The 16,627-nt window shown below is 40.3% G+C and overlaps 1 protein-coding gene across 1 annotated transcript; it reads right to left on the reverse strand.

The window, feature by feature from the left end:
* Positions 1–688: 688 nt before the first annotated feature.
* On the reverse strand, positions 689–13,998 carry LOC112056796 (phenoloxidase 1). Its single transcript, XM_052883265.1, has 12 exons — positions 13,781–13,998; positions 10,541–10,736; positions 9,711–9,819; positions 9,094–9,214; positions 7,739–7,947; positions 6,866–7,118; positions 6,009–6,161; positions 5,391–5,525; positions 4,517–4,698; positions 3,549–3,691; positions 2,945–3,180; positions 689–1,860 (listed from the first exon to the last, which is right to left on the reverse strand). Exons 1-12 carry the CDS (start codon positions 13,889–13,891, stop codon positions 1,630–1,632), a joined length of 2,079 nt encoding a protein of 692 aa, XP_052739225.1. The 5' UTR covers positions 13,892–13,998; the 3' UTR covers positions 689–1,629.
* Positions 13,999–16,627: the final 2,629 nt, after the last annotated feature.

Raw genomic sequence — 16,627 nt, forward strand, 5'->3', positions numbered from 1 at the left:
ACCCAACTCTACCCCTACCCTACCCCTACCCTACCCTACCCCTACCTTTTCCTGATTTTTTTTGCTATAAACCTCACGGAGCCCGAGACCTTTCCAATGAATACAAAATCGTGGAAATCGGTTTGTGCGTTCTGGAGTTATAGCGTCAGGAAGGAAAACCCGACTTATTTTTATATAGTAAGATATTAACCCAGTATTCCAACGGGAACGGGAACCACGCGGGTGGAACCGCGCGGCGTCAGCTAGTTTTTGACATGAGTCAATTAGCCTCAATAGCTCAACGGTAAGAGCGTTTGGACTCATCACCGAGGGGTGGTGGTTCGATCCCCGCTCCGTTGGTCTATTGTTGTACCCACTCCTAGCACAGTCTATTCCGACTAGTTAGAGGGGAATGGGAATAGTGGTCATATTATAAAATATATGGCAAATATTCTTTAAATATATATATATATATTATTAGCTACATGGATTGCAGGGTAGCTATATGTTTGGGCTGCCACGGCACACACGTAGGCAAGGCCAAGTGGAAGCTTTTTGCACCAGCGCTGCAGTCTGGTCTGATAATAATTAGGTTATTAGGTTATCACATAATCGAGAATGAAGCCAAGAACATAGAAATATAAATCTTAATCTTATAGATTGTGTTTCGAAATGTTAAAATTGTCGTGTCGTAATAAAAGAATGCAAATGGTGCAAAATATTTTATTGGGGTCACTTACATTATAGCTATTTACATACGTTTATTTACATCAGTTATACATATATCTAAATACCTACATAACCATGAGCATTTCAATTTCAATTTGCAGTCTATAGTAATTCTTTATTATACCTATTCGATTCGAAGATTAATTTTCTACGACCGGCCGCCATTTTTAAATTTTCCTGTAGATAGTCAAAAATCCGTTCAGTTGCGTTCAGTATTGTTTGAGTTTATCGCGAACAGACAGACATGCGCGTCCTTTGTCTTAGTTGTAGGGATAGAGCTCCATTGCTACGAATTACGATGGAGTGTTTCATTTGTTTCGATTGTTTCTTGAGAGTGACTGGGTGCGTTCGTCTAACTCTTGCACAGCGACGTCGTATATCATCGCGACCATAGATTAACGATTCGGTACAAGTAATCGCGACGCAGCGCAGGTGTGACATACAATGTGCTGGTCTGTTGCGGCGACGCAACGCAACGCACTTATGAGACATCTCCCTAATACACCATCCGTCAATATTGTTTGGTACGTACGACAGCTGTGATACTAATCCAAAAGATCAAGATCGTCAGACTACGGCGTAGTTAGTAGGTATAAAAAAACCTCATCATCGATTCAAACCTAAAATATTAATTTTGGCGGTTACCTAATAGCCGCGTTATTATTTAAAAAAGAAAATAATAACACACAAGAATATTTGTGCTTATTTTTTTCATCTTTCACCATTTTTATTATTCGGAAAACTCATGTCCTCTCGGAATTTAATTCCAGCCTCTTTATCGTGGAGCTATAGAGGATTAAATTAACTATTGCTATTTCTGGCTAGTTTGATTGAACGGCTATTTTATCTAGTTAAACATACGTCCGTGACTTATTCAATTTAAATGGCGGTCACAAGGTCGTTTGTAAGCAGGCGGAAACTTTAGTTCGTAGGGTTCCTAGGGTTTTGTTCAGTGACGTTTTGTAGACGGATGGTAATGTCGGTGAGGGACATGTTGGGTAGGGTGGCGAAGTCCTGGATGTTGGCAGCGGAGGTGGAAGGCCGGTCGAATGGATATCCCATGTTGCGTCTATCGGGGTATAGCCGGTCCTTTAGACCGCAGAAGCTGGATGCTTCTACACAGGACAACTGTTGACCTTCGGGGTTGTTTATCTGAAATTGAGTTAAACTATAATTAGAACAGTGATATTTTCGATTAATGCTGATGGTCGACATTTGTAAGGTGTTACATACAAGTGTTTAATAGTAGACAGTTGAAAGTCGGCGCGTTGGTTCAATTAATTGGATTCGAAACTTCTCTCTTAGCTATTTCTAGCTAACCCTAGGCTAGGTACTAACCCAAAGTCCCTAATCCGTGTTCACGGCAGGCGAATAGATATCAAAGTCAGGGGGCTTTGCTCCGAAACTGTTTCCACTATAGCCCGACGAGTGTGAGAGAAGAGCCAGAGGTTCAGTGTGCCTAGTGGTACTTTTCAATGTTTTCATATTGTTACTATCGCGTTATCGTAAACGCGAATTTATATGGAATTGAAGTAGTTGTGCAGTAGTGCCACTAGATGGCGCTGTTTTAATTCCTTAGAAATTCACGTATACGTTAACATGATCGTCACAGTATCAAACTCCCACTAGGCCCTCAGTTCATTCACACAAACGCGCTTGTCATCGTACCACTACATACTTTTACCTACCTACAAAGCATCCGGACTTTGCGGAACGATTGTATACAGTTTATGAGAACTAAAAGCGTCAAGTTTGTAGTTGGAGAGCATGATAAAGAGATCGCAGGGCGCGCCGGGCTCCGTGCCTCTGGGCGTCAGCATGTGCTGCGGCCAGCCGCAGCCGCAGAAGTTGAAGCTTGTTAACGTGGGGTTGCGGATTTCCCGTAATGATTAACTATAAGATAACTTACGGCGTCAAGTTCGTAGTTGGAGAGCATGATGAAGAGCTCGTAGGGTGCGCCGGACTCCGTTCCCCTTAGCGTCAGCATGTGCTGCGGTCAGCCGCAGCCGCAGAAGTTGAAGCTTGTTAACGTGGGGTTGCGGATTTCCCGTAATGATTGACTATAAGATAACTTACGGCGTCAAGTTCTTAGTTAGAGAGCATGATGAAGAGTTCGTAGGGCGCCCCGGGCTCCGTACCCCTGGGTCTCACGTATGTTGCGGCCAGCCGCAGATATTGAAGCTGGTCAGCTACAGTTGTGGTATTCCCTGAATGATTGAATTGAATGATAACTTACGGCATCAAGTTCGTAGTTGGAGAGCATGACGAAGAGGTCGTAGGGCGCGCCGGGCTCCGTTCCCCTTGGCGTCAGCATGTGTTGCGGCCAGCCGCAGCCGCAGAAGTTGAAGCTGGCGAGCGCGGGGTTACGCGCGTCACTACCCTGCGCTCTCAGGTCGCGGAATGTTTGCTCGAACGGGATGGTCAGCGATGACTGCGACGACTGACGGACGATTCTGTTTTGTCCAGCGTTCACTGGGGAAAAGTGTAAATATTGATGAATAATAGAAAAATATGTACCATAGAAATAATAATTAAAAGTCTGTAAGGCTTGTACCAGTGAAAACCTTTCACACGATACCCAACCTCACACGGTTAACTCAATTCAAAAGGCCTGAGTAGGGAGGTTGATGTGGTTTTATTTTTTTCTTTTGAGATACGGAACCCTAAAAACGATTTAAAATAAACGTCACTCATGATTTTAATGCTATGATTATGAGGTTCTTATATTCGAGGCCTGGGACGTGCTTAAAAATATTAAATTATTTCTTACTTTAGAAGCAACTCTCAGTTGGAGAGTTGATACGAATCTATTCAATAATATAATAAAAAAAAATTATTACATGGCACAACGAATCTGTCCATCTCTATGAACATCTTGCGCTGGTCGTTGAGGATCCACGGCAGGTTACGTTCGTCGAACTTCGGGCAAATGAATATACGGACAGTTGTGCGGTTTGCGTTGCCTGTGTTGTTGGCCTCGATCCTGGAAGAAGATAAAGTACATTAAAAGAGTTGTTCATCAAACTTGTAAGGATCGAATTGTAGCTAAGTATAAGGAATGATGAGGCAATGTCGTAGCTGCCCAGGGGCTAGGCAGTGCAATGTCCTGGGGCGCTCAACCTCAGGGACCCTTGAATGCTTACCACAAAATTGCGATCGAACTGTACTTAAAAAATTTCGAAAACGAAAAAGAGCTGATGAATATTTTTAATTGCCAAAATGTAACCAGTTTAAATAGTAGTGGGACTCCATTTTTTAATTTGCAGCAGGGCCTTTGGTTACCTAGCTACGTCGCTATGATCATGTTTAGCAGGCACGGATACAGCGCTCTTTTTCTTCTTCTTAATTTAGCATCTCTGTAGGTCTATCAGGAAACACCGGCGCCGGAAGGACATTCCACATCTTTTCTTCATTTCTTGTTAGGAACGTTGACGCAAACGTGGGTCTTAGACCCAAACGTAGACCTTGGGTCTTAGATGGTCGCCAAACGACTTAAAAATGTGCCGGGTTGCTCTAATAGTTACCACCCTACGGCAAAGACGTACCGCCAAGCGATTTAGTGGTACGATGTCGTGTAGAAACCGAAAGGGGTGTGGATGTTCATCCTACTCCTAACAAGTTAGTCCGCTTCCATCTTAGATTGCATCATCGTTTACCATCAGTTGAGATTGTGGTCAAGGGCTAACTTGTCAAGACCAAAAAAAAATGGTCCAGCAATGATACCGCGGACCCCCATAAACATACTCGCGGACCCCCAGGGGTCCGCGGACCACAGGTTGGGAAACGATGCTCTAATGTATATACGTACACATATTGGTAGGGGCGATGGTTGAGATGGGTGAAGCGCGCGTACACGGCGCCGCGGTCGGAGAAGTCAAGCCCCCGCGACAGATCCACGTCGCTCTGCATCCAGAACGTGTTGATGGTGTTCATTTCGCCCGTGCTGCTTTCGATCCTAGCTGACGTGATTTGAACGCCTGGGTTCTCTAACTGAGAATTACAAATAATAAACACAAGCATTACTCAGTAACCTTCATTTCACTTTCGATATAAGCTGGTGACAGTTTAAGCCGTGAATAGCCCAGTGGATATGACCTCTGCCTCCGATTTCGGACGGGATCCGGTTCAGGGCATGCACCTCCAACTTTTAAGTTGTGTGCATTTTAAGAATTTAAAAATCACGTGTCTCAAACGGTGAAGGAAAACATCGTAAGGAAATCTGCATACCTGAGAATTTTCTTAATTCTATGCGTGTGTGAAGTCTGCCAATCCGCATTGGGACAGCGTGGTGGACTATTGGCCTAACCCCTCTCATTCTGAGAGGAGACTTGAGCTCAGCTGAGCCGAATATGGGTTGATAATAATGATGAACAGTTTAAGAAATAGGTAAGCATATACTCGTAATTTGGTAAATAAAATATTTAAGGTGTTTTAAAGGTACGTAACGACTTATTTGTTTTGCAAAACCTAAAGTAGTTATAACGCACAGGCCAGAGTCGTCAAAATTAAAAACTAATCTTTCCCACTGCAGTTGTGGCTTTAGTATAGTAGGTATGTTTTACGAGATATTAACATATGCGCATCAAAATCAAAGGTTGCAATGTCAAAGAAGACTAGAAGTTTGGTGCATACTATTGGTGAGTACCTACCTAAATATATTTAATTAGGTATAAATTATATACCTCAGATCGTGAGTAAGGCCGAACGTTGCCAGATTCCTGGAATCTCTGGAAAAGGTCGTCGACAAAGGCGTGCCAGCAGTAGAAGAAAGGATCACGCATGTTAGTTGACTCGTCAGCCATTACTTGGAAGGATTCCTAAAAATAAACCACACAGATAGGTAAGTAGATACCTACGTACTCACAAAATACTTAGGTACTATAAGATCTCGAAAATCCGAGTATTTCAGAAGTTCGTCTGGTTTTTCAGCCATCCTGGATTATGTACCTACCTATCTAATACCTAATGATTAGAACTGAAGGAAATAAAAAACCGACATTCTTGAGAACTAGCTCGTCTCGTTGGTCACATCTTCGGATCACGAGGACTGAGGTCAACTCATGGGTTCATCAGACCGTGGGCTAGCTTATGCCCGCTAACGCACATTGAAGCAGCTTGATAGGTAGTGGGCAGATTAAATAGGCTGTCGAATTGACGATGATACTTCCTGAGAATTAAATTAGGCTAATAACTAAGATGTAATACACTATGTATATCTTAGTTACTACCTTAATTTATTATGTGCTAAAACCAAGAAAAATATGCGTTTTACTGTTTATAAAGTACGAGTAGGTGATTACCAGATATTGCATGTTTGGATCATGCATGTAGCCAGCGAAACTGTGTCCGTTATTGTGGAGGGAGCCGTAGAAGTCGCGGTTCGGAGACAGAATGCTGGACTCCACAATGTTGCCCAGGGTGTCGATGTCCAGAGTTTGAGTCGAGCCGTCAGCCTGCAAGATAAAGATGCTTTAGTGAAAGTTCTTTCACTCTAGAGGTGGGAAACCTGAGGCTTGTAAGCCACAGTTTCCCCTTCATGTAATATTTACGTATGGAAAAAGAGATGCGACCTTATAATCAAAGAAAGGCTTCTTTTGGTTATGTGGTCGCGTTTCTTTTTCTATACGTAAATATTAAATAGGCACTCGACAGTAGATAGAAAATCTGTGTAAGCTTTCCTGCTTTCAACTCCTATTTAGGCTCTCATAGCCAACAACCCAACAAGACATGGCTAAACTAAAAGGAAACAGTACATGATCTGTCTGTTAGCGGATTAACTCAGATACCTGTAACTGGGATGTAAGTCAACAACGTCGACAAAGTCGTAGAATAAATTTCGGGAAATGTTTTACATGTAAAGCAGGGATAATTTTTTTCCCGTTTAACTCATTATGTGGGGAGTCGTTAGATAGGTCTTGAAAAATATTGTAGGCCTGTAAGCACCGCAGTTCGATTTAGTGATCTGTTTTGAAATATTAACATTTAAAGTGTTATTTTGGTTAGAGTCGTATCGCCCTCTGCCAGATAATTGGAAAACTGTCAGCTTATAAACCCCACAATGGTACGGTGGGCTTAAGCTCCACATCCACACCTCTCTCCTTGAGAAGCGTTGTTGTTGTTAATGATGAAACAAAATATGAACAAATGTTTCACCCACCATTCTGACCAATCCAGTAGAGATGGCCTCCTCAATGTTTCTCCTCCAACGGTTCATATCGTCGATGGACACGACGAGTCCGTCCACTGGTCGGTTGAGGTCCGACCACCGCATGTTGGCCTGCCGCGGCGGCCAACCGCGCGATGTCGTCAAACTGTCCAGCTTAGGGAAGTACGCTTCAGGGATTGGGTCGGTGAAGTTGTTAAACTTCTTCACTCTCGCTAAGCTGTTTAGTAAACGTTCTCCGTTGTACCTGGGAAATAATAAGAGTACCTACATAAAATTATCTCACATCGTTCGTTCGTTATCAACCCATATTCGGCTCACTGCCGAGCTTGAGTCTCCTCTCAGAATGAGAGGGGTTATGCCATTAGAGCACCACGCTGGCCCAATTTTGGCAGACTTCAAACACACAGAGAATTGAGAAAATTCTCAGGTATATCTGGTTTTCTCACGATATTTTTCTTCACCGTTTGAGACATGTGATATTTAATTTCTTTAAATGCACTTAACTGAAAAGTTGGAGGTGCATGCCCCGGACCCCATTCCTCACACCCTCCGGAATCGGAGCCAGAGACAGAGTTTTACTTTCTTAAAGAGCACATAAGTGCATTTTAAGAAATTAAACGTCACATGTCTCCAACGGTGAAGGAAAAACATCGTGAGGAAACCTGCATACCAGGGAATTTTCTTAATTATCTACGTGTGTGAAGACTGCCAATCCGCATTGAGCCAGCTTGGTGGACTCGGTCGCTCGACAGTGAGCTGAATATGGGTATGGGATAATGATGATGATGATCCGCGATTTAGCGTATATTCTAAGATTTTACTTTCTTAGCTCACAAACTCACAAATTAATAGAGAAACAAATACCTGGCAATTATTTGCTGGTGCATATAGAAGAACAGTTCACCGCGGCGATCTTTAGCGACGATTCGTCTTTGGGTGGACGAGAACGGATACACCAAATGCCAATGCCAGTGGTGAAGGTTGATGCCAATGTCCTCACGCCAGTATGCCAGTCGGTGTTCAATGTCCAAGTCCGTGGCGGTGTAGTCTCTTGGAATGATGATCGGGATACGCTGGACAGATAAATTGTTAGTCGAAATATTTGGTTAGCAATTTTAGGGTTCCATAGACAACAAGGAACCCTTATTCGTCAAGTCCGCGGCTTATTAAATGTATACTCAGTGGCACAATTATCCGCCCACTTCTCGCGTCATATTATGGTGGGCGGTAGTGACTCTGAGTATATAAATTATTTTTAAAATTCAAATGATTGTGTAGATATTACCTATATATTTTTATACAGTCACATTATAGATAAAACCATCGTCAATGATGCAGGATGTTATAGTTAAGGATCGTTTTAACATAACAATGTTTTATAAGGAAAAACCACGTTTAAATAATATATGAAAGTTCAGTGTGCCTAGTGGGAGTTTTCAATGTTTTCATACTGTGACGATCGCGTAAACGTAAACGCAAATTTATATGAAATTGTAATAGTCGTGCAGTGGTGTCATTAGATGGCGCTGTTTCAATTCCTTAGAATTTAGCGTTTACGTTACGCGATCGTCACAGTATGAAAACTGACACTAGGCACCTAGCTGCACTTGGATTGTGGTCCCAATTAAAAATCAGCGGTGCATGCATTTTTTAATATCATTTAACAAACACCGTTGAAATAGAAATGTCTTCTTTACTCGTATTTGCAATAGCTGAGCCATGGGATCATTTTCTAGGCTGTGTCATACACCGCAGGGCAAGACTGCCAGTATTAGGAGAATTTGTGATGCGAGGCAATATTTAAACAGAGATATTTTCTTATTAAATTAATAAATAACTTAGCCAGCATTTAAGCGAACTTTTTTTCTTTTAACTAACGGTTTTAGGTATTAGATGCGTAGGGAGGAAAGTCATATTACTAGAAAAATGTTGAATGTGCAAGTGGAAGGACAGAAGTATTGTGTGAAAGCGGACATGGGTGTAAAAGGAGTGGATGATGAGTTAACGAGTAATAGAGACGAATGGAAAAGATTGATATATTTTTCCGACCCCACTTAAGTGGGATAAGGGTAAGGAGATGATGATGTTTTCGAATAATTATTATGACCATTATCTTAAGTTTAATATACCTGACGTTTCGAAAGAGCTTGTAAACTAAGCCTATTTGAAATAAATGAAGTTTGACTTTGATGATTTTTTATAGGTAAAGGTATACATACCGGAGCTCCCTTATCGGCAACGGCCGCGGATTCGCGAGCTTTAGCAAAAACTTTGGAATCCACGAATTTGGATGGAAAAGTTTCGGCGAAGTTTTGGATTGGAATATTACTAGTATCATTTCTGTAACAACAATATTCATTATAATGTATTTGTTCCTAGTTTAAAATTGAACTTCGGGAGTGTTACGAACAAATTGGCCAAGCTATACGTACACATATAGTAATTAGCTGACGCCGCGCGGTTTTACTCGCGTGGTTCCCGTTCCCGTAAGAATACGGTGATAATATATAGCCTATTGCCTTCCTCGATAAATAGGCTATCAAACACTGAAAGAATTTTTCAAATCGGACCAGTAGTTCCTGGGATTAGCGCTTTCAAACAAACAAACAAACCAACTCTTCAGCTTTATAATATTAGTATAGATACTAAAATTTGCGTGGGATTTTACATCTGTACCTACTAAAATGTTCTAACCTGATAACTCTCGACTGTATATATGTTATGAAAAATGTGAGCAGGGTAGCGAATTTCAGAGGTCAGTAGGAGGCCAAAATTCAACAGCCTACTGACGGCATGTTTGTAAATCAGCCTCTGAGCCATGAGAGTAGTTACCCACCTGTGCATCAAAGCAACGGAGTAGCAGTAGTTGAACAGCTGAGGGTTTAGGTTGACCCGGGCGAACACGCACGTTGACAGCAGATCCTGCAGCTGATTCTCTGGTACAGCTGAGAGAGAAAAAAAAGGTTACCTATATCTCCTTCACTATTATCAAGCCATATTCGGCTCACTGCTGAGCTCGAGCCTCCTCTCAGAATGAGAGGGGTTAGGCCAATAGTCCACCACGCTGGCCCAATGCGGATTAGCGGACTTCACACACGCAGAGAATTAAGAAAATTCTCTGGTGTGCAGGTTTCTTCACGATGTTTTCCTGCACCATATGAGAGACGTGATATTTAATTTCTTAAAATGCACACAACTTAAAAGTTGGAGGTGCATGCCCCAGACCGGAATCGAACCTACGCCCTCCAGAATCGGAGGCAGAGGTCATATCCACTGGGCTATTACGGGATTCCTATATCTCCTTAAGTAAAAACAATTAATACGTACACTTATCTTTAAAAACTGTGTGGGCTAGTGAAAACCTTTTCTCGCATGGATCTCAAATAGGTACAGACAGTTATACGAGTATATCCCTACTATACATAAATATTTATTTATTTATTTTTGTTTAAAAAAAAATATACATACATGTAAGTAAACAAATAGTATACATACATGTAAGTAAACAAAATTGTGCATGTATGCGCTCAGTTGAGTCGCTAAATTCGGATCACTTTTTGCGGTGATTATGTAGGCACGTAACATATCATAGTATGAAATAATCATTGCCGTCAATACTTCTCAAATGGGAGGATTTTTCCCCGTACGAAAAAAAAACAGTCATACCTAGAAGTTCATCGATAACTTCGTCAGCCATTTCTTGGTGAGCGGGAAGGAACACTGAAAATTCAGCATCGGCTGGCAGTTTTCTAGCCTTTGTGAATGCGGGGACCCTCTGCAGACTCTTGAGTGGAACCACGCGGTTGGCCTTTTCTCCGAAGCGATTGTTGATCTCGATGCCATTGGTTTTGTAGTCATCGCCCTGAAAATTCGCATCTGTTTTATATCGCCTCTTTTATTAAATAGTTACTCTTTATTGAGAAATAATTTAATTATGCCCACAACAAAAATATGCCAATGTGGAATGGTGGCAAGAATACTGGCGGCATTTCCGCATTTTTCTTACGTCTTTCCCAATACTTATTTCATTGATCTGCTTCTATTGGTCGTGTGTGAGTAGGTATTATTTTTTTTAAAGTATTTTTCTTATTACTTATGATTTAAATATCCTTTCTCAGTGGCGTAGCTAGGTAACCAAGGGCCCTGGTGCAAATGAAAAAATTGGACCCCACTACTATCTAAACTGGTTAGATTAAATAAATGAATAACCGCCTAGCGCCTGGGTAGCTACGCCATTGCATCTTCTCCTATTAGTTGTGAGTTACCTTACTTATATGTATACCTACTTCAATAAATAGTAAATCTTGGTTACAGGGTGTAGGTACGTAAGTAGTAAGGTATGATATACAGTATACTAGTATAGAATGTAGGGGCAAATTCATTTTATGTACATATCCATTGTATATCTGTGTGCTGAAGACATAAGGAAACAAAATAAACTAGTCACCTTATATAATAGGTAATTAATAACACAAATCAAAACATGTTGACACATAGCTGCCTACCTAGCTACAGTTTAGGGAAGAACCGCTGTTAATTTAATCAATTAATAAATATTATGTATTAGGTACTTGAATACCTATTGCTTGCAGAACTGAAAAACAAAGAGTTATTCTTTGCATAAGCTTATTTGCATAAGCTTATTGACATGGTACTCAACTGCCGGCCAATATGGATGATGACAGTTTTTTAAATCTTCTATACTTATAATAAATCTGTAGAGAGGTCAATTCTGTACATGAAATATATTTCCAAAATAACTATCAGGGGGTGATTAGTGATCGATACTGATGCCAAAAATGCAATCAGTAAAATTTTTGTCTGTCTGTCTGTCTGTCTGTCTGTCTGTCTGTCTGTCTGTCTGTCTGTATGTTCTTTATAGAAACAAAAACTACTGGACGGATTTTAACGAAACTTGGTACAATTATTCAACATACTCCTGGGCAGGTTATAGTATACTTTTCATTGCGCTACGATCAATAGGAGCAGAGCAGTGAAGAGAAATGTTGAGAAAACGGGAGAAGTTACTCAATTTTTGAAGCTTCCGTCGCGTGTACAGCCTTAATGGTTAAAGCTACATAGAAATCATGTATGACGGAAATGTTCTCCATAAAATTATCTATAAAAACACAACAGCATATATATGTCTATCTTTTATGGTTGACTCACAATAACACGTGTCACTCCCTATAGCTTAGCAGTTCGGAGATTTCTAATTATATTTGTCTACTCTTATGTTTATAACACTCATTACTCATAAGAAAGTTAACATTTTTACCTATTCAATAAAAAAAGAATCATAAAAATCGGTAAAGAAACACCAAAGTTATACATGAAATATGCTAAGCCATCGCGCGTGAATACTAATTCATGCTTTAAGGATTATTTTTGTGTAACGGTTGCCGCGCTCGACGCGACTCGCGGTGGGAGGAATAAATAAAGAAGTGCAGCCTTAATGAGTAGGGTAGGGGTAGGGTAGGGTAGAGTAGGGTAAGGGGTAGGGTAGGGGTAGGGTAGGGTAGGGGTAGGGTAGTGGTAGGGTAGGGGTAAGGTTGCTATAGGGTAGGGTAGAGGTAGGTTAGGGTATGGTAGGATAGGGGTAGTTGAAAGTTTACAACGACTTTCACGCGGACGAAGTCGCGGGCGTCCGCTAGTTGTATATAAAATAGGAGTACGGTAATTATAAAGCAATTTTGTAAAAGTAAAAGGGTATCTGCGATCATTACTTTCGGAGCTACAGGAATTTAAAGGGTCAGATTTGCGGCACTGCCACGGATCCCTGAAAAACGCCCCATACATAATGATACGATTTAATGACGTCGTAGGTGCATAATGATGGTTAGATTTGTATGGACGGTCAATCAAATCTCCGTATTCCCATGGGAATTGGAACTACGCGGGTGAAACCGCAAAGTTCTGCTATGGTTTATAAATCGCAAAATCCCTACAACCTCACAAACTTTACCTGTTTGTTTATAATATTAGTATAGACTAGTATAAACATTTATATACAGGGTCACTGGAAACTTATAGCGATCCCTTATAGCTAATGATCCCTACCATCACCCCGATGGTAGGGATCATTAGCTATGAAATTGAATTGTATTTGGACAAAAATGTACAGATTCCGAAAAAAAAGGCTTTACTCTGTTTTTTTTAAGAAATGTGCTATCTCTGTTTTCATTAAAAAATTTGGTTATAAAGTAAAATTTACATATTTAGGAATTGTTTTTGGTGTTTTTAAGTTGGCGATTTAATAATAGTACAAAAAAGAACCCAAACGTTATACTTTTGAATCATGACTTCTGATGATGAGCGAATCTAAAAATTTTTTCAAGAAACTGAAACTCTATGAAATACAATTTTTCACTTAATTCTCCAAATCTTCATTTACAAATGGTACGGCATTTCTGTTATTTTTTTATATTATTATTACGTAATATGGTGTTATCAAACAAAAAAAACATCAAAAACAACCATTATATTCACTTTGAAGTAGCGTTTACCCACATTTCTTTCATTTTTGTACTAAAAACACCAAATAAAACCCCGTAAATACGTAAGTTAATTCACTTTAAAGTGGAGTAACCCACATTTCTTTTAAAAATAAATCCTCTTTATTTTGATATCGGTACATTTTTTCCCCTTAAAACCTAATGCAATTTGATAGCTAATGATCCCTACTATCATCCCTTAATCGCTAGAAGTTTCCAGAGACCCTGTTTATATAGGTCATACATACTCGTATAAAATACAGGCAACAAATGTTTTGAAAAGCTGAAAGTCCGAATTCGAATGCAGAGAACGTGGTTTTAGGACAAGATACCTACATAAGTTCAGCAGTGGACGTCCATAGATAATGATGATGATGTAAGATTCAGGATGTTTAAGAATTTAAAAACTTACCAAGAACTGTTCAGTAAGTTGAAACAGTACATTTTCGTTACCCTTTGGCGAAACCATAGGTTCATTTGGGCGGTCGAAGAGCACCTTGAAATTTTCAACTATGTCCGACATTTTTAATCCTCAACACCCGCTTGAGGCGACAACAAATAAAAAAAAATATATTTTAAAAGGAAATACAAATAGAAACACACTTCACAGAAGCTGTGAAGTGGTATGGTTAGGTTTACACTGGCCCGTATAATTTATACCTACTAATTGAATAGATCCGAGTGCAAAATTGTATTTAAGTACATTGATGACACAAACCACAACGGTATCGATAGTATTGGCGTGAGAATAAAATAAAAACATACATGAGTAGCTTATGCTCATACGGATGTGGTCTTTAACCGAAATCACGAGGTGAAATGCAAAGTCACAACTGTGTATCTACTTATGGAACGTATGGGAGGTGGTCTTCAAAATACTACAGTTCGTGCGCTGTAGCATGGTGCGGGTGACAGTTCATTTTAGTCTTGAAAGTTTGCCGCGATCCACGTTAATAGCAGGTGCGTATTATGAACGTCATAGGTCATAGGGAAACTGTCACCCGCACCATGCCACAGCGCACCAACTGTACGGGAGAGATGTCTTATGTTTTTGTCACGTAGTAAATAGGAATTCTGGATTTTTTTTATTTATCTTGTTTTTTTTTATTGAGAAAGAATACAATAAGGAACTTAAGCTAACTTACCCTAATAACTATACAAATCATGCCCACGTGGAATGGTGGCAAGAATACTGGCTGCATTTCCGCGCTGGACAGCCAGGCTGATCCTTTAAAAATGAGCCAGCTATTCTGTCACCAGTCGAGGCTACTAGCCGCGGTGAAATTATTCGGTAAAATTTTTTGGTACAAATATGTAACTCTCTGTCAGAGAGGCATACTTGAGCCACTTACCGGTTTCAGCTTTTTCTGCTGCGGCTCCCGGTCTTGATTCTGTCTCCCTGATATGACACGGTGCTAATATTGTGTCGACGCATGTAACGTCCCACATTCGGGCCCGCCCCATTTCCCAGGGAACCAGCGTCAATCCATCAGGTCTCTTGCCATCATCCCGACTGATTCCTGACGGCTCGATTAGCGCAGGAATATTTGTGGTGGCTAGAGCCCTTTTTATTATATCATTAAGAGAGCCATGCATTAGAAATAGCCTACCGCCACTCCTTTGGCATGAAAGCTCGTGGATTCCAAATGTACTCACCTCTTTTCCACATGTACATTAATTGTGCTCTAAGCACAATGGTGTAGGTACCCAATCTGAGCCCTAGAGTAAACTAAACTTTCATTGTCTGATAAAGTGCCAAGATTTTTCAATGGCAAGGCATGGAGGCAATACCCAGATTCCTTTTCGGATAATGCTAGAAGCCTGGCTTTATCTACAGCACATGTAAGATTTTGAACTAAATTTTCATGTGTCAGCTGAACCAATGGAGCATCCCAAAGTTTTTGTGTAGTACGTTCCTTTGGGATGTCAACGTTGGGACACCTGACCTTCCAACTCTCTAGAGCCTCTGTGGCATAGGTTATGCAAACTGAATTGGAATTAAGAATACGAGAACTTGGCTCTTTTATACTATGCACAGAGGAAAGAAAAGCCGGAAGAGCATTTATCTTGGATAGGCTTGACTACAATCATGCCTGATGGTAAGCAATGATGAGGTCAACTCACTTGCCTAGAAGATGCCTATTCACTCTTGCCTTGAAGGTGCACAAATTGTAGGTTTCAGGAAACAGAGACGCCGGAAGATACACACAGTAAGTAATTATCTAATAATAAAATTAAAAAAATACAACCGACTTCAAAATCACAAAAAAATCCAATATTTATTATTGTTATTGTTATCTAAGCTAAAATACAACCGACTTCAAAATCACAAAAATGTTTATTATTATTATTATAAATGCTTATATTATTATTTTATTTTAAGTGACTAGCGGACGCCCGCGACTTCGTCCGCGTGAAAGTCGTTGTAAACTTTCAACTACCCCTATCCTACCCTACCCTACCTCTACCCTACCCTATTCCAACCCTACCCCTACCCTACCACTAACCTACCCCTACCCTACCCTTCACAACCTCTACCCTACCCCTACCCTACTCATTAAGGCTGCACTTCTTTATTTATTTCCCCCCCCCTCCCCCCCGTGAGTTGCAATGAGCGCGGCAACCGTTACACAAAAATAATCCATATAGCATGAATTAGTATTCACGCGCGATGGCTTAGCGTATTTCTTGTATAACTTTGGTGTTTCTTTACCGATTTTTATGATTCTTTTTTTATTGAATAGGTAATAATGTTAACTTTTTTAGTTAGGGATGAGTGATGAGTGTTACAAACATAAGAGTAGACAAATATAATTAGAAAGCTCCGAACTGCTAAGCTATCGGGAGTTACACGTGTTATTGTGAGTCAACCATAAAAGATAGACATATATATGCTGTTGTATTTTTATAGATAATTTTAAGGAAAACATTTCCGTCATACATGATTTCCATGTAGCTTTAACCATTAAGGCTGTACACGCGACGGAAGTTTAAAAAATTCAGTAACTTCTCCCGTTTTCTCAACATTTCTCTTCACTGCTCTGCTGCTATTGATTGTAGCGTAACGAAAAGTATACTATAACCTGCCCAAGAGTATGTAGAATAATTGTACAAAGTTTCGTTAAAATCCGTCCAGTAGTTTTTGTTTCTATAAAGAACATACAGACAGACAGACAGACAGACAGACAGACAGACAGACAGACAGACAGACAGACAGACAAAAATTTTACTGATTGCATTTTTGGGATCAGTATCGATC

Source organism: Bicyclus anynana, chromosome 8, assembly GCF_947172395.1.
Source record: "Bicyclus anynana chromosome 8, ilBicAnyn1.1, whole genome shotgun sequence".
NCBI classification, from domain to species: Eukaryota; Metazoa; Arthropoda; class Insecta; order Lepidoptera; family Nymphalidae; genus Bicyclus; species Bicyclus anynana.

What these genes read in the sequence shown, in the direction of transcription:
- LOC112056796 (XM_052883265.1), bottom strand. Translation starts at nt 13,891, where the DNA reads ATGTCGGACATAGTTGAAAATTTCAAGGTGCTCTTCGACCGCCCAAAT. An exon ending in CTACTGGATTGGTCAGAATG is followed by an intron (nt 6,162 to 6,865) that starts GTGGGTGAAACA and finishes TTTATCTTGCAG; the next exon opens with GCTGACGGCTCGACTCAAAC. An exon ending in GGACAGATTCGTTGTGCCAT is followed by an intron (nt 3,181 to 3,548) that starts GTAATAATTTTT and finishes ACTTTTCCCCAG; the next exon opens with TGAACGCTGGACAAAACAGA.